The sequence below is a fragment of the Prosopis cineraria genome, unplaced genomic scaffold (assembly GCF_029017545.1).
Source record: "Prosopis cineraria cultivar Desert tree isolate PC_DT_omini unplaced genomic scaffold, ASM2901754v1 PC14, whole genome shotgun sequence".
Classification (NCBI taxonomy): Eukaryota; Viridiplantae; Streptophyta; class Magnoliopsida; order Fabales; family Fabaceae; genus Prosopis; species Prosopis cineraria.
The window spans coordinates 8,722,915-8,741,188 of NW_026555345.1; the positions used below are offsets into that span (position 1 = coordinate 8,722,915).

At 35.2% G+C, this 18,274-nt stretch overlaps 1 protein-coding gene and 2 long non-coding RNA genes across 3 annotated transcripts; all 3 read right to left on the reverse strand.

The window, feature by feature from the left end:
* Positions 1-4: 4 nt before the first annotated feature.
* On the reverse strand, positions 5-4,052 carry LOC129293966 (phragmoplastin interacting protein 1). The gene is made up of 4 exons (XM_054932123.1): positions 3,508-4,052; positions 3,004-3,175; positions 790-836; positions 5-694 (listed from the first exon to the last, which is right to left on the reverse strand). The coding sequence occupies exons 1-4, from the start codon at positions 3,948-3,950 to the stop codon at positions 196-198; spliced, it is 1,161 nt and encodes a 386-aa protein (XP_054788098.1). The 5' UTR covers positions 3,951-4,052; the 3' UTR covers positions 5-195.
* A 3,908-nt stretch (positions 4,053-7,960) lies between these two features.
* On the reverse strand, positions 7,961-9,772 carry LOC129292178 (uncharacterized). The gene is made up of 3 exons (XR_008588875.1): positions 9,501-9,772; positions 8,771-8,836; positions 7,961-8,220 (listed from the first exon to the last, which is right to left on the reverse strand). It is a non-coding gene; the product is annotated as an uncharacterized LOC129292178 (long non-coding RNA).
* Positions 9,773-15,152: 5,380 nt separating this feature from the next.
* LOC129292510 (uncharacterized) lies at positions 15,153-16,934 on the reverse strand. Its single transcript, XR_008588895.1, has 3 exons — positions 16,640-16,934; positions 15,910-15,975; positions 15,153-15,360 (listed from the first exon to the last, which is right to left on the reverse strand). It is a non-coding gene; the product is annotated as an uncharacterized LOC129292510 (long non-coding RNA).
* Between the last annotated feature and the right edge of the window lie 1,340 nt (positions 16,935-18,274).

Sequence of the window (18,274 nt, forward strand, 5' to 3'; positions counted from 1 at the left end):
CACAAACGTCTAAATTTCTTATCTGCTATTCTCTTGCACATATATTTTTCCCACCAAAATTTGCTCAAATCATTGAATGAAAGTGGTAAAGACAAGCTAACAGCCACATTTTCAAATACATATATTACTTTGCTGCATGGCTTTCACACAGTTTAACTTCAGAAGATACAATGAAATCTCGAAGCCCTATATTTTCTAGCCTGAATTTGAATCAACATTCTCTTTCTTTGGGCATGCAGAAGAAATATGACCCTTTTCACCACACTCATAGCACGTCCTCCTCTTCATTTTGCCACTTCCAGTGGAACCTGACTTCTCAGTATCAACTTGGGTGCTCGCAGGCGAATCGGTTGTTTGTTTCCATGGCTTCTTCAAAGGAACTGCACAAGTTATCCTAACAGGTCTCCCACACATCACTTTTTGGTCCAGGGCAAGTGCTGTTTTCACCGACTGACTATCCGTGAAATCCACATGGGCATACCCTCGGAATTCTCCTGTCTCCTTGTCCATACCAAAACGTATGGATGATACACTGCAGTTTGAGAATAGAGTCCTTAATTGATCCTCGGTTATGTCCCATGACAAATTTCCAACATAGATTCTGTTGTAGCCCTCCACAGGTTTTGGGGTGAAATCGGACGCTTTAACAGTTCGAGTTGTTTTATATGGTTGGATTTTAAGAAAGAGTCCTCCCCTGAAATGAGTTAAATATTTGATGAGCACGACACAAGAAATGGACGGCAATAATAAAGAATCTCTTGAAAGGAGAAGATCACCAGTGTTACTAACATGTCAGATCCATCAAGAGCCAAGGCTCGTTTTGCAGCAGCTTCAGTCTGTTGAAGAAGTAACAAGAAAGGGTCACCAAATTATGAAGAGGCTCCATAAAGGCATCAACAACAAATAAATCCTCGATAACTTTCAGAACGTCTCATTTTCTAAGTCATGATGACCTTTCTATAACCAAAAAAATGGGAGAATTACAACCAAGTCCTACACAAGAAAATTAATTATTACAAGGTCCATTGACAACTGAATTAAATGACATTCAGTTGTTAATGGCATTTAGTTCAGTTGTCAATAAATTTTATAGTAATTAATTTTTTTTTGTGGGGCTTCAATATAATTCTCCCCAAAAAAATACAATGATAAGTTACATATTAATACATAACAACAAAAGAAAATAAAAACTATCTGACATTTAATCTGTAGAGAATTTGCTCAGTCACCAATGTGAGTCACCATAACTGGTAGTGTATTTGTTATTACTGATTTGCGACACTCAAATTGAAATGGAGATGTCAAGCCATTCAGACTCCTCCTTGAGGGTTCTATATCCACAATCATAATGCCCAGTGCATGGATGTTATTTTTTTCCCCTTAATTGATAAGCTACTTATCGCAATAAGTAGAACAGTCCTTGTGCACTACACGGCGATATTCAAACTTTTTGAATGAAAAGCACATGAATCTAGATGCGCATGGCAGGGAAGAATCAAAATTGTAAAAAAAAAAAAAAAGGAAATATAAATTAATAATAAAATAACGGTAACATTTCTTACACTATCATACGTACTTATTGATATTGATTTTTTGATCAGTCAATCGATTCTTTTGGTATACCAGCTAATATTAATATAGATGTCTGTATAATTGTATCACTGTTTAACCATAGAAGGTCATAAATTAATGACATTTGACAAAACTCATTACCAGAGGCACACCAAACATCATGAAAAGGAAAAGGAGACACCAATGAGGACCTCAGGTCCAGTTTCCTATGGGCATTAATCATGATGCAGCTGTGGATATCTAACCCAACAATTACAAGTTTAAGGGGTTCCAGATTAGAACTAAAGAAAGAGTAATTGGAAAATATGTGACAGTGAAGTAAGGAAAATGGATGGAAAGACAATAGCAAGAACTGTAGCTCTTTCCTGTGAGTTTTCTTGAGAGAAGTAAAATATGATCTTCCATTTTAAGGATACAAGTTCAAGTTTCTTAAATGAGCCAGTGAATCAGGATAAGATGGAATACTTAGTAATTAGTATTTCAGAAATCGACCCCTTGACTTTAGTATAGACTCCCCTGTGATCTTGATCAAACTGGACTGTAACTTTTTTCTCATTTTAAATGAAAGTTCATCAGAAAAATAAGAACAGCTTACACTAATGAAGAAATTCTCATTCCCTCTAGCAATGACCAAAAAAAAAAAAAAAAATTCTCCACAAGAAACTGGCTCAAAAAATTCTTGCTACTTCTGGTCAAGTAATTTCACTACTGCATTAACCTCTATGTATGTGTCATGAGCCCAAAAGGCCAAAACTATATGGCAAAACAGAAATACCTCTGGATAGTAGTTGAAGAATGGTCAGTCTCCACCAAAGTAATCCTGAATTGACAGAATAACAGAGAGCTCTCTTCAGCACATTCAAGCCACACACCCCCCCCCAAAAAAAAAAAAAAAGAAGAAGACAGCTCAATTTTTTTTATTTGAACAGCCTCCTCTCCCCTAGCACCTTTTATCCTTTCTTTTCTCTCTCAAGCCAGGCCTTATCTCTACGCAGCCATTAATTGTCTATTACCTACGTCCCTTGACTCATTATAAGGGTTCCTCTCCCTCACTCATCCCCTATCTTGGCTATAGTTAAAAGAGTTTCTAGGCAAACAAACCCTCTTTTATACACTTACCGAATTAGGGTCCAATCAGTATGCATATAAAATATTCATATCAGAAGGAATGGACAGATTATGAAGCATAAGGAATGTTTTATTCAAGCATGTTCTGACCATTCGAGACCAATACAATTCTCATTCTCTGAAGCCTAACCAAATTGTGTGTTGCTATTTTTATGTTAGTATTTAAACTTAACAAGGTCAGAGTTAAAATCGTATCCTACCAAAGCCATAAAATCACTCGTTGTGGCTGCTTTTCAGGAGTAAAAGGAGGAGAGGGAGAGAAAAGAAAGAGGGAACAAAAAATGATATTGTTTTACTTCTTACCTTAAAACTGATCAGGGCAATCCCTCTAAACTTGCCAGTCTCAGGAAACGTCATGCAATCAATTTCAGTTATTGTGCCACAGCCTTCAAAATAGCTTCGAATATCGTCCTCGGTTGAATAGTAGGGAATTCCTCCAACATATACTTTTGTGGGAACATTGTCATTTTGTTCACTGGTATATAATAGGAAAGACAAACTCTTAAAATATACTAACAAAAATCAAATTATCATATCAAACAACGATAAATTAATACATAAAACTTCTAATCATCAAGTTAGTTTAGCTGATATCCTTCCCTTGACATCCTATAACCTTTTTCAATAGCCAATGTCTATATCCAGCTACGAATATGGGTATTATATTATTTGAGACAAACTTAGAAGGGAAAAAAGAAAAACCAAAATAATTCACAGTTAAAAACAAGTATCACAGCGAAAGTGTATCAAAAATGCTAACATGCTCATCAGTCTAACAGCTCGAAACTCGGCATGATTCTATATTACCTGCCATTACTCTTAGTTAACTTTGAAGCCTCCAACTTCTCACCTCCATCTCCAGGATTAGCATCCTTGTCCTTGTCCGTCTTGGCCTTCTTCTTCCTTTTCTTCTTCTTCTTATCATGTTTTTTCTTCGTTTTCTTCCCATCCTTCACAACCCCATTTGCCACATCGTTGTCCTCAGCCTTCCTCTTTCTCTTTTTGCTCTTCTTCTTTGTTCCGTCGACTTCTTTACTCTCATCAACGCCACGACCATCAACATCATCGCCTTGGGTAGTCTCGGGTTGTTGCAAAGAGCGAACCTTTCTGCGCTTCTCTCTCTTTGATAATCGGAATTTCAGGGTTGCAGAGTCAAGAAGATTTTTGCAAGAGCAATCCGGATTGTCGGTCTGAGATGGAGCTAACTCTGCTCTAAGCTTCTGTTTAAGCTTCTTCTTGGAGAGAACCATCCCTGAAGTTGCCACTCACGCAACAGAGCTCATGGAAACAGCTTCGGCCAAGTAGGGATTAGGGAAGAAGAACGATGCGTTCTGTTCGGGTCAGGGGATTCTAGGTTACGACTTAAGTTTTTTTAAAAAAAAACAAAAACAAAACAAAAAAGTTTGTGTGCATTATATACAATTTAGGGTTAAATGGTGTGTGAAACTTTTTTTTTTTCTTTTCAAGCCTGGCATTTTAATTTTTTTAAAGCATTTTTGTCTGAATTTTTTAAAAAGAGAGCATTTTTGTCTTACTATTAAATATAAAAAATATTTATCATTAAATTGAAATTTAATCAATGATTAAATGATATATTTGTCCTGAAACTTTTTTTCCAGGAGCTCTGGGTATCTTGAATTTTTGTTTGGAGCTTATTTGCCTTAAAAGTTTTAAAAGTAAAGCAATTTTTCCCTGTCGTCAATATTGACCATTACTTTAACTTTAATTGCCATTTGTAGCCATGCGGCATTTTCAACAAAATTTTAAACAATCCACCTAGATAGCAAAAATACCTCTATTAACATCAATAACAATAGCAACGACAGCTCCATGAACAACAAGCAAGAACAACAGCAAGCAGTTCCAAATCATTAGAACTCAGTGGCGGAACCAGGACCCTAATTCAGGGGGTGCGGACTAATTTAATAAAAAATTATTATTTTTTTAAAAATAGTAATAATTATACTAGGATTAAAATTATAATAACATAAATAAATTTATCATCATTTTTTATTTTAAAAAATTATATTTAATAAGTTGATATGGTCTTTTATTATAAATATATTCTTCATATTTTATTTAAATCATTAAAATATTATATATCTAATAAGTTTTTAAATCCAACTATTTTTTATTTAGTTTAAAGGGGAAAAATATTAAAATAGGAGGTGCAAAGTTGTAAATTTAACATGCCCCACTTGTAATTTTCTTTAAATTGATGCACCCCCTCACCCCAATGTGGCTCCGCTACTGTTCAAACTCATATCTATACTTGAAAACAATTAATTGTTCATTGAGTCAATCCACATGAACTTGACCATATGGAAGCTCTCTTCTTCTATATTCGATAATTTCACTATCTCACTTAACTATGACGATTTCATGGACTTCAACCTTGACTTCTCAAAGATTTAAGGTAGTTGGAAAAATTCTATCTTAAGCTTTTGTATGTTAATTAGTTTATTGATTAATAATTGACCATTGGAATGTGTAAAATGAAACGAAATGCAAGTGTGGCATGAGTTGCTTGAGAATCTACTAGGTTGATTTTGTGAGTCCTTTGACTTGTTATGTGAAATTCTTTGAAAACAATATTAGTGGATTTTTTTATTGTGATTTATTAGGAGTTCAATGATTTTGTGGTTAGCGAAGTACATTGAATCCTTGTTAATGAAGTTCTATGAGTATATGTGTTCATGAGGAGTTCAATGATGTGTAAAATAGTAGAGGTACAATGATTGTAAAAATAGAGTTTAATGACTTGGTTTAGTCGGAGTTTAATGATGTGAATAATGATAGGGTACAATGACTATGTACTTGAGAAGTTCAATGACATATGTGTTGTGGAGTTCCATGATGTGTGTTAAATGTGAATTATTGCATGAATATACATTACATGATCATGAGAGGTAGGAGTTCACTTAAGAAGAAGAGTAGAGAATTAAATCCACGTGGTAAAGCTCCATTCGAGTTGATGGCTTGCCCGAATTGATTATATTCATATTATCCTACTTGTTTAACGAGGGACTGTCCTATTAGTTCAACGCGAGACTCAAACCTAACTAACTATCTACTGGTTTAATGAGGAAGCTAGTTTAAGAAGTATGACATCCTATAGTGTGAGAAATTTAGGAAAACTATGTTTCACAAGTGAGTTGGGTGAGCCTTGATTGGGTAATTCCCTCACAATTATTTAGGCTAAGAAAATCTTGAATTATAGACTATCCCATTGTGCTATAGCCTATAGTTTCATGTTAGGGGAATAAGGAGGATATAAGAGAGGTGTAATCATGAATTTAGTAAGAAAAGGCACATGGTTGCTACTTTGTGATTTGTTTGGAATAAACCAATGAAAGCCTTATATTTTGAGAAAGGCCATTGATTCAAATTGCATACTTTGAGCATGTATTATTTGTGATTGAGAAATGTGGATTGACACTATGAAAATAGCTATATGATCTAGTATTGATCATTATCGTATGTGAATGTTCTATTAGAAAAGAAAAGAATAAACTGTATTTATGAATATGTTCATATTTGATCTAGTTTATTCAATTACCACTTGCATTTAAAATTAATTGACATGCATTAGTATAAGTTAGTTAAATCTTGCTTATTAAGTGGTTGTACTTAGCCCACTATCTTTAATATTATAGGGAATAGCTTAAAAAGATCGGATAGAGGAAAGCAACCAGAGGCTTAGAATTGCAATCCTATTTAGTAGGCCTCTTTATTTTTGAGTCATTATGTGTATGTGACAATTGAAATTGCCAACTAAGAATAGTTCATTTTGATCCTTACTTGCATTATGTGTTTTGTGAATTGTAAGTGTATTTTAGGCTCCAGGGAGTGAGTTTATGAAATGTGATATTTGTGATAGGGCCAAAATACTAATGCAAATAAAAAGTGGGCATATTATGTGTTGATTGTGAATTATTTGATAAAAAAGGTACTTAAACTTTCCCTTGTATGTTTTTAAGATTAAGGGGTTGAGTAGTAAAATTGTGAATTATAAGTGTTTGATATGGTATGGTGCATTGAACGAGTTAGTTTTGGTATATTGCATGTGGTTCAAGTGGTGTCAATGGCTTTTGGCTTTTGATAAATGATTTGGACACTTAGATTTGTAGAAATTGTTGAAAAAGTACGAGTTTTGAAAAGAGTATTCAAATTTTAAATGTGTAATAATTTGATTATGAAATTAAAATAATTAATTAGAGCTTGAAAAGTGTTTTCTGCAAACACCTAATTCGCGTAAATCAGATGTTCGACGAAGGAATGAAGTGCATTAAAAGTTGTCCCAAAAGCTGTTAAATTAACGATAGAATTTGCTATCACAGATCGTGCAATGCGCCACGGCGCATGGTGTCACGAGCTGCGATGTATGGCACAAAGGAAAACACACCACAGTGCATGTTCAATGAGCAATGACACACACTCTAATTTTTACAGAATTGTTTTGTTTTCTGTTTTCTTAACAAATGCACTATTTCTTAAAATGATCCCATACTTCCGCATAATTTATAAATTCTAATTTGTTTTCTTTCAAAGGTCATTAGGAATGGCTTTAGTTTTGAAAACTTGGGATCTCAAATTTTCCATCTATTTCTAGCTTGGTGTTATATTCATTATCTTAATTAATTGAGATTTGAAGTTAATCAGAGTTAGATGAAGGAGGAAATTACAAGACAGGTCAATGATCATTGACCTGGGCAACATGTTCAGAGAACCAAGCCAATTGCTCGTGATCAAAGTAATGTTATTTGGCTTGCACTAAACAAGTATAAGCTTCTTCTATGACATCGATGAAGCTAATGGACCTTGAACTTGTACATTTGAAAGTGTTTGGAGAAGTACGCATCAAGATTTTTGTCAGAGGATTTATCTATGAGGTTGTTATTGTTGTTAACCGCAAGTGTACGGGTCGTAACAAGTAATATAAAATGAGTAAAGTATCGTTCCCTCGAGGATTTGTTTAAAAACTATAATCAAACAAAAGACTAAGCAAATTTTATCAAGTTGAGCCACACAAAGTTAGGTGAAAATGATTTTTTGCTTATGAAGCTAGCATTAGAAAATAAAGAAAAGTGAGTGATTTATGTAACACCCTCAAATTTACAGACCGATTTTTTCACAAGTTATTAATTCAACAAATCTTTTTTTTTATTTTTTTTTCATTGAACCCTTATCATGGTAGAAAAATTTCTACCACGATACATCCAAGACAATATACCACAGGTCTTAAAATATCTAAAAAAAATAATTAGAACCATGAGGGACAGACATGATCCTCATAGCATGTTATTCAAATCAGATCATAAATCAAGAGGGACAGACATAATCCTCTTGGTCATATAAATACTTTTAATAAAAAGGATTAGAGTTTACATGCTTCACAAAGAAGATATGTCCTAAGTTGGCACAAGATACATTGTATAATCTAAAATAAGAGGCAACGTAAAAGATGGTGTCTCATACACCACAGTTACACCTCTGGTGCTTTCTCGGCCGGACTCGCTCCTGTAAAAATATTAACCACGGGGAATGAGACTTAAAAGTCCCAGTAACCAAAAATTAATATGTAATGATGCATGCGGATGTAACTAATCATGCAATTGCTAAGTGGGCACACAAAACATTTAACCGAACAATACTTTCAAACAAACCGAACAAGTATTTAATTTGCATGACTGCACCTTATATCCTCCTTTCGCCATGCTCGGACGCCAAATCACCCGGCCAAAGGTGAGTTGGACCAAGCGACACGCCACTCATTGGGTCCAATGAGGGCTTACCACGTGGTAATAATTAACCGAACAGAAATTCCCATTAACACCATACATTAAAATACCCTGACAAGTCATGCATCATTCAAATATCCAAACAGGAATATATCCGAACAATAATATCTCATCATGATAAATAAAAAATAAATTTTTAACCCACTTGGCAATAATTTCAAACAAGTATATACAGTATTTATTTTCAATAATTCATAATTTTTTCAAACAACAAAACAACACATAACCATTCACAAACACACTCATCACAACACATTAATAATGGTTACCTTGTGTCTTGAATAACAAGTTCCCCTTCACAACTCCTTTTTCACCACTATCTTTGTCAATATAATCTACATAATTATTTCACAATACTATATATTAATTTTACATTAAAATAAATAACTCTAATTTAAAGAGTTAGAAAGTCTTAAATCTATAGTCCATATTAACACTAATTTAAGATTTATGCCTCATTTAACTTCCCAAATTCTTTTCTAAAATTCTCGTACCCTAATGAACTATTTTTTTTATCCTCAATTCACTTCTAGTATCACAATTTCATCCTTCTACATTCTAAAAATTCATCCAAAAATAAATTAAAAATTTTAGAATTATCCTGAAGCCTCAAATCACCTTTCTATAACCTCAAAAATACCTATTCATACTTAAATAAATATTTAATAATCATAGGTTTATCCCTACATCTCAGATTCCACATAAATTCAACCATATAGATCTAGATTTTAACTCAAAAACTCTTAAACATGAGTTTCAACCTCAAGAAAATATTCTATAATATTTATTATATCCCTAAGAATTTTAACCTATATTTTTAATCCATCATATCATCAGATTAACTATCCTATAGAAAAATCCTAATCAAAATATTTACTCTATCCTACAAAATAATCATATCACTAGAAAGCTAATATTATTTAGAAAATAACTATAAAATTAATTTTGTAATTAAATAAATTTTTAAATGCTAATCTAAACAGGAAAGTTAGAACATACCTGAAGAAAAAGAAAATAATCCTCCCTTGCGAGAAAACGCCGAGCAACGTGAGAGGAAGAGAGAAAAATAATATAAAAATGGGATTGTGAGTCCCAAAATTATATTAAAAAAAAACTATAGGTTTGAATTTAATTATTCAAACCTTTGGGCCAAAAGTTGCAATTTTCTCTAAATTGCATCTTAGCCTCTCATGCTTCCTAATGCACACACCCCCTCCTTTTTATACATGAAGGCACCTCTTCTCTTCCCTCATCTAACCAATGTGGGACTTAGAAACAACAACCTTCCACCCCCCTTTTTTTGTTCCTTCTACCTTCTCTTTTTTTTAAACACACACATAAAAAAAATTATTTATATATTATATCTTAACTAAATATTGCTTATGTGGTTTTAAATTTAAATTTTTAAATTCATAATTAAATACCTAACCATAATATTATTTCTAAATAACCTCAAATAATATAAATTCCTATTATTATCATTTTTTTCTCAAAACCTAAATTCCACAATTTCTTTATTATATAAAAAATCAGGATGTTACAATTCTCCCCTCCTTTTAGAAATTTTGTCCTCAAAATTTAATAGATAAGCATAGAAACTATGTGCCTAAGCAAATAAATGTGGATAATCTCGCCTCATACTCTCCTCGGTTTCCCAAGTAGCATCACCTAGGGCTCCACCCTTCCAAATCACCTTCACGAGTCGGATGGTCTTATTGCACAGTTGTTTGTCCTTAAAGTCCTCAATTCGCTCCGGTTCGGATCTAAAGGTCAAATTCTCCCTCAATTCTACTTCTTCAGGTTCAATAACATGGGAGGGATCCGGGTTGTACTTCTTCAACTGTGATACGTGAAACACATTATGGATACCTGCAATCTGTGGAGGCAATGCAACTCTATATGCAGCAGATCCAATTCGCTCCAAGATCTCATACGGGCCCATAAATCTAGGTGTCAACTTCTTTGCCTTAATGGATCTACCAATGCCTGTCATCGGAGAAACCTTCAAAAATACATGATCTCCTACTTCAAACTCTAACGGCCGTCTTCTCTTATCAGCATAGCTCTTCTGTCGACTCTGAGCTGTTAGCAATTTTTGCTTAATCATTGCAATCTTCTGGGTGGTCTGCTCTACAATTTCTGGACCAATGATACTCCTCTCACTTAATTCTGTCCAACACAAAGGCGATCTACACTTCCTTCCATACAAGGCCTCATAAGGCGCCATCCCAATACTAGAATGATAGCTGTTATTATAAGCAAATTCAGCTAATGGCAAATGATTATCCCAACTACCTGGTAGTTCAATGGCACAAGCTCTCAACATGTCCTCCAAAGTCTGGATCGTCCTCTCTGTTTGTCCATCTGTTTGGGGGTGGTATGCGGTGCTAAAACTCAGTCTGGTACCCATAGCTTCTGTAGCGCACCCCAAAAGTTTGAAGTGAACCTTGGGTCACGATCTGACACAATTCTAGAGGGTATACCATGAAGTCTAACTATCTCCTTAATGTATATCTCAGCAAATTTCTCTAATGTAGAGGTAAACTTGATCGCCAAAAAGTGAGCTGATTTGGTGAGTCGGTCTACTATCACCCAAATAGCATCCTTACTCGAGGGTGTTCTTGGCAGTCCAGTGATGAAATCCATGGAAATATCATCCCATTTCCACTTTGGAATATCTAACGGTTGCAGTGTTTCAGCTGGCTTCTGATGTTCTATCTTTATCTTCTGACACGTTAAACATCTAGAAACAAATTCAGTTACATCTTTCTTCATTCCTGGCCACCACCAACCTCGCTTCAAATCATGGTACATTTTAGTTATACCGGGATGAATTGTATATTTGCTCCTATGAGCTTCTTCTAAAAGGATATTCCTCAATCTTGGATCATTAGGTACACAAACTCTACCTTTATACTTCATCACTGTGTCCTCAGAGATGGTAAAATTTGGGGCCTTACCTACCACTATCTCCTTCCTTATATTCCTTAAGTAGTCATCACTCTGCTGTGAGACTCTGAGATCTTCCCAGAATTTGCTCTCAAAGTCTGCTACCTGGAGTGCGGCCATTTGATGTTCAATCACATCTACTGGAACATCATGAAAACTGTTCCACAAATGATATTCATGAACCATCAAATGTGCAGCATGAATAGTCTTTCTACTTAAGGCGTCAGCTACCACGTTAGCCTTACCCGGATGGTAATGTAATTCAAAGTCATAATCCTTCAGAAATTCCATCCATCGTCGCTGCCTCATATTAAGCTCTTTTTGATCAAATAAATACTTCAGGCTCTTATGGTCACTGAAGATTTGAAACTTAGATCCATACAAGTAGTGTCTCCATATCTTCAGAGCAAACACAACTGCAGCTAACTCCAAATCATGAGTAGGGTAATTTTCCTCGTGTGGTCTCAACTGTCTGGAGGAATAGGCAACCACTCGGTCATTTTGCATCAAAACACATCCTAAACCCTTTAAAGAAGCATCAGTGTACAGAGTGTACGGCACCACAGGGTCAGGAATAGTCAATACTGGAGTAGTGGTTAACCTCTTTTTCAATTCTTGGAAAGCAGCTTCACATTTGTCAGTCCAAATAAATGGGGCATCCTTCTTAGTTAGCTTAGTTAAGGGCATCGCAATTTGCGAAAATCCCTTAATAAAGCGACGATAATAACCTGCTAGACCTAAAAAGCTTCGTATCTCTGTAACAGATTTTGGCTGTTCCCACTTCATCACTGCATCAATCTTGCTAGGATCCACCGCAACTCCATCTCTGGACACAACATGGCCCAAAAACTTTACTTCTTGGAGCCAAAATTCACACTTGCTTAATTTGGCATAAAGCTTATGTTCCCTCAAAACTTGCAAGACGATTCTTAAATGTTCACCATGAGCCTCCTCATCCTTTGAATAAATAAGAATGTCATCAATAAACACTACTACAAACTTATCTAAATAGGGTCGAAAGATCCTATTCATGTAATCCATGAATACCGCAGGAGCATTCGTAAGTCCAAACGGCATCACCATGAATTCATAATGCCCATATCTCGTCCGAAATGCTGTCTTAGGTATATCCTCTGCTCTCACTCTCAATTGGTGGTACCCTGACCTTAAGTCAATCTTTGAGAAAACTGCGGATCCCACAAGCTGATCCAGCAAATCATCGATTCTCGGAAGTGGATATTTGTTCTTGATGGTTACTTTGTTCAATTGTCTATAATCAATGCACAATCGGAGGCTTCCGTCCTTCTTCTTTACAAAAAGGACTGGAGATCCCCAAGGTGAAACACTCGGTCTGATGAAACCCTTCTCAAGTAGCTCTTCAATTTGCTTTTTCAGTTCCGCTAACTCTGAAGGGGACATCCGATAAGGAGCCTTAGAAATTGGCCCTGTACCGGGTACCAATTCAATTGAGAACTCTACCTCGCGCTTTGGGGGTAAACCGGAGACTTCGTCTGGAAATACATCCGCAAATTCTTTGACAATTGGGATATTCTTCACGCCTTCATCAATCTCAGCTTGGATAGAGAAGAAAACCATGTAGGCCTGGCAACCCTTCTTCATACATCTATCAACTTGCGCCGCCGACAAGAAAACATGATCTTGAGTCTCGACTGGGGTCACCGACAAAGAAGATAAAGACACACTCCTCTCTCTACAATCTAGGATAGCACCATTTGCAGCCATCCAATTCATTCCCACAATTACATCCATACCTCTCAGTGGTAGGATAATTAAGTCCATAGTTGTTTTCCTATTTTTAAACTCGACTACTAGGTTAAGGCATGCCTTAGCGGTCCTCACAGATTCTCCCGCAGGAGTAGACACATTCATATCAAAAGGTAAAATACACACAGGCAAATCAAGGTTCTTTACACAAGTTTCAGAAATAAAAGAGTGTGTAGCACCCGAATCAAATAGTGCAACAATATCATGATGAAGGATTTTGATGTTACCTCTAATGGCATCTGGGGAGTTCATGGTGTCCTGAGTAAGAGCAAACACACGACCAGAGACAGTAGGATGTTGGGAAGGGTTCTTCATATTTGAGCCCTGGTTGTCCCCACAAAACTTTGCAATGTGACCGGGTTTCCCACAAATGTAACAGACCCAGCACTGTCCGAAATGACGACGCCCGCATTTAGTGCACTGTTGAGAGCTCGCTGTACTCGGGGCAGGGGTAGATACTGTTGGGCTCCTCTGTGACCCGTGATAACTACTATGATAGCTCCTCTGTCCTTGGCCCCTTTGAAATGGACCCTTCTGCCTTCCTTGGTTCCATGAGCTACTCGAACCCTGATGGTTTTTCTTCATAATGCCTCCGGTGGGTCGAGGGTAGGTTGGGGGTCTACTATATGAATAACCCCTCTTCTCTCTCTCAACCTCCTTCTTACTGCGAGCTACTACTTGTAGTTTTATGCACATTTCATCATAATCTCGGATATCTAGATGAGCCAATTGTTCCCTCAATTCTGGTCTAGCCTTCTCCAATAAGCGCTTAGCCTTCCATTCGGAATCATCCCTATACTGCAGGTACGTGGAGTATCTAGATAACTCCTGAAACTTAGCAATGAATGTGTCCTCATCGAGGTTCCCTTGCTTAAAGGCATGGAATTCCGCTTCCTTCTCAGACCTTAACTCTGATGGAAAGTAATGCCTGAATAATTTTTCCTTGAATTCCTCCCAGGTGAGTGTAGAATCATCCCTGGGCCCTGCTGTCTCCCACCAATCTCTTGCTCCTTTCACTAGGAGCACTAATGCTACTTGTACTTTTTGATTGCTGGTGCATGTGACTACTCGAAAGATGGATTCGAGTCTCTTCACCCATTCCTCTACCACGGATGGTTTAAGGTTACCATCAAACGTAGGAGGGTTAAACTTCCTAACAGTTTCCCACACATCAGTAATGGTCGGTGGGGCTCTCTGTTCCTCCTGCCTAATTTCTTTCCTTCTAGACTCATGATCTCTCAGAGTGGCAGGATGTGAGGAACTGCCTTCCCCCACATGACTCTCAACATGAGCCCTATCTCCATTTTCAGTTACCTTTTGCCTCTTTAGCTCCGTCAACTCTTGTTCGTATCCTTGAACCTTGTCTGTTAATGTTTTTACAAGCATTCTTAATTCCGCCAAGTCAGGCTCCTCATTTGGCAGTGGCGGTGGCAGGTGCTCATGTTGGAATCCTGAGTTACCACGAGTAACAGGCATTTTCTCTCCCCTCCTAAAGGATACAAGATATAAATAATAAAATTAGCCTAGCTATATAATGGCCATACAATGAGAAGCACCATAACAATGTATATTGCCAACCGACTATATGCAATGCACCACACATAATAAATACATATTAAATTCACACAAATAATAGTTTCAAACAAAAGCTTAAATAAGTGTTACTAAAATATAGGCTCGAAACATGATGCTCTGATACCAATATGTAACACCCTCAAATTTACAGACCGATTTTTTCACAAGTTATTAATTCAACAAATCCTTTTTTTTATTTTTTTTTTCATTGAACCCTTATCATGGTAGAAAAATTTCTACCACGATACATCCAAGACAATATACCACAGGTCTTAAAATATCTAAAAAAACAATTAGAACCATGAGGGACAGACATGATCCTCATAGCATGTTATTCAAATCAGATCATAAATCAAGAGGGACAGACATAATCCTCTTGGTCATATAAATACTTTTAATAAAAAGGATTAGAGTTTACATGCTTCACAAAGAAGATATGTCCTAAGTTGGCACAAGATACATTGTATAATCTAAAATAAGAGGCAACGTAAAAGATGGTGTCTCATACACCACAGTTACACCTCTGGTGCTTTCTCGGCCGGACTCGCTCCTGTAAAAATATTAACCACGGGGAATGAGACTTAAAAGTCCCAGTAACCAAAAATTAATATGTAATGATGCATGCGGATGTAACTAATCATGCGATTGCTAAGTGGGCACACAAAACATTTAACCGAACAATACTTTCAAACAAACCGAACAAGTATTTAATTTGCATGACTGCACCTTATATCCTCCTTTCGCCATGCTCGGACGCCAAATCACCCGGCCAAAGGTGAGTTGGACCAAGCGACACGCCACTCATTGGGTCCAATGAGGGCTTACCACGTGGTAATAATTAACCGAACAGAAATTCCCATTAACACCATACATTAAAATACCCTGACAAGTCATGCATCATTCAAATATCCAAACAGGAATATATCCGAACAATAATATCTCATCATGATAAAAAAAAATAAATTTTTAACCCACTTGGCAATAATTTCAAACAAGTATATACAGTATTTATTTTCAATAATTCATAATTTTTCCAAACAACAAAACAACACATAACCATTCACAAACACACTCATCACAACACATTAATAATGGTTACCTTGTGTCTTGAATAACAAGTTCCCCTTCACAACTCCTTTTTCACCACTATCTTTGTCAATATAATCTACATAATTATTTCACAATACTATATATTAATTTTACATTAAAATAAATAACTCTAATTTAAAGAGTTAGAAAGTCTTAAATCTATAGTCCATATTAACACTAATTTAAGATTTATGCCTCATTTAACTTCCCAAATTCTTTTCTAAAATTCTCGTACCCTAATGAACTATTTTTTTTATCCTCAATTCACTTCTAGTATCACAATTTCATCCTTCTACATTCTAAAAATTCATCCAAAAATAAATTAAAAATTTTAGAATTATCCTGAAGCCTCAAATCACCTTTCTATAACCTCAAAAATACCTATTCATACTTAAATAAATATTTAATAATCATAGGTTTATCCCTACATCTCAGATTCCACATAAATTCAACCATATAGATCTAGATTTTAACTCAAAAATTCTTAAACATGAGTTTCAACCTCAAGAAAATATTCTATAATATTTATTATATCCCTAAGAATTTTAACCTATATTTTTAATCCATCATATCATCAGATTAACTATCCTATAGAAAAATCCTAATCAAAATATTTACTCTATCCTACAAAATAATCATATCACTAGAAAGCTAATATTATTTAGAAAATAACTATAAAATTAATTTTGTAATTAAATAAATTTTTAAATGCTAATCTAAACAGGAAAGTTAGAACATACCTGAAGAAAAAGAAAATAATCCCCCTTGCGAGAAAACGCCGAGCAACGTGAGAGGAAGAGAGAAAAATAATATAAAAATGGGATTGTGAGTCCCAAAATTATATTAAAAAAAAACTATAGGTTTGAATTTAATTATTCAAACCTTTGGGCCAAAAGTTATAATTTTCTCTAAATTGCATCTTAGCCTCTCATGCTTCCTAATGCACACACCCCCTCCTTTTTATACATGAAGGCACCTCTTCTCTTCCCTCATCTAACCAATGTGGGACTTAGAAACAACAACCTTCCACCCCCCTTTTTTTGTTCCTTCTACCTTCTCTTTTTTTTTAAACACACACATAAAAAAAATTATTTATATATTATATCTTAACTAAATATTGCTTATGTGGTTTTAAATTTAAATTTTTAAATTCATAATTAAATACCTAACCATAATATTATTTCTAAATAACCTCAAATAATATAAATTCCTATTATTATCATTTTTTTCTCAAAACCTAAATTACACAATTTCTTTATTATATAAAAAATCAGGATGTTACAATTTACAAACTTCAAACACAAATTAGGACCTAGGATTATTTATCCCCTTTGCATTTCATAACACCAAAATTACCTCCTCTCATAATTGCTTTTAATGAAAATAAGTGCTAACCTAGGGTTCTAAAAATACTTGGACAAGCTCTCTCAAGTCATGAACAAGTGTTTAGTTAAATTAATTGCACAATCTCTTGTTACAATTAATAAAACTTAATTTTGAATACCAACCATAATGTGGCTATGCAAGGCTAGCAAGTATATCTCTATCTTACTAGTAAAACCATCCATTCAACATGCAAATATCAAGTTCTTACACAATTTTACTCAAGTTCTACACTCAATCTAGCCCTCTCAAGCATCAATTAAGTGAACCCAACATCTAAATGGTGGCCAATCAAGTAGAAGTATTAAGGAAAGAGTAAAATAAACACATATATATCATTAATCACAAAAAGAGAGGAGAAATATAGTGTTAATTCATACAAGGGTTCCAAATAATCCTAGAACAAAGGGTTTAGCTACTCATAATCATCCACAAGCTGCAAATATACAAAATAAGTATATCCATTTTAGATTACAAGAGAGGAAAGGGAAGAGGAATAGAAAAACTGAAGAAAATGAGCTTCAAATATCTTCAAAGCTTCAATCTCTTGATCCCAACTCTTCCAATGCCCAAACCCTAGCACAACCAAGCTCTAAGTGTGTCTAAAAGTTTGAAGAATCTGTTCTGGGTTGAGCTCTCAGCTTATATGTATCCTAGGCAATTAATTTCTGATAAATGAAACGTAGCATCTTTTTGACAGCGGTGAAAGTCGCGAACGAAAGTCACGACTTTAGCAGTTCTGCACTGTTTTTACAGCTAACGAAAATCATTCATTTTGCTCTTGATTTCTTCATCCAAAAGCCTTCCAAAAACCTCCACAAAGCTCCAGAAATGCTTCTAATCAAAACTTCAATCAAAATAACATGAAATTAGGCTAAAAATATCAAATTAAAGCTAAGAACACAAGCCCAAAACAAAATGCACATTTTCCTAATTTGGGCAATAAAAACATATAAACCAAAATGGATTAGAATATAAGGAAAATGTGATGA

Bases quoted from the DNA above. Each gene is read 5' to 3' on its own strand.
- LOC129293966 (XM_054932123.1), bottom strand. From the start codon at position 3,950: ATGGTTCTCTCCAAGAAGAAGCTTAAACAGAAGCTTAGAGCAGAGTTA. The intron at 837-3,003 runs GTAAGAAGTAAA...CTTCTTCAACAG, and splicing joins TTGCCCTGATCAGTTTTAAG to ACTGAAGCTGCTGCAAAACG. The intron at 695-789 runs GTTAGTAACACT...AACTCATTTCAG, and splicing joins GCTCTTGATGGATCTGACAT to GGGAGGACTCTTTCTTAAAA.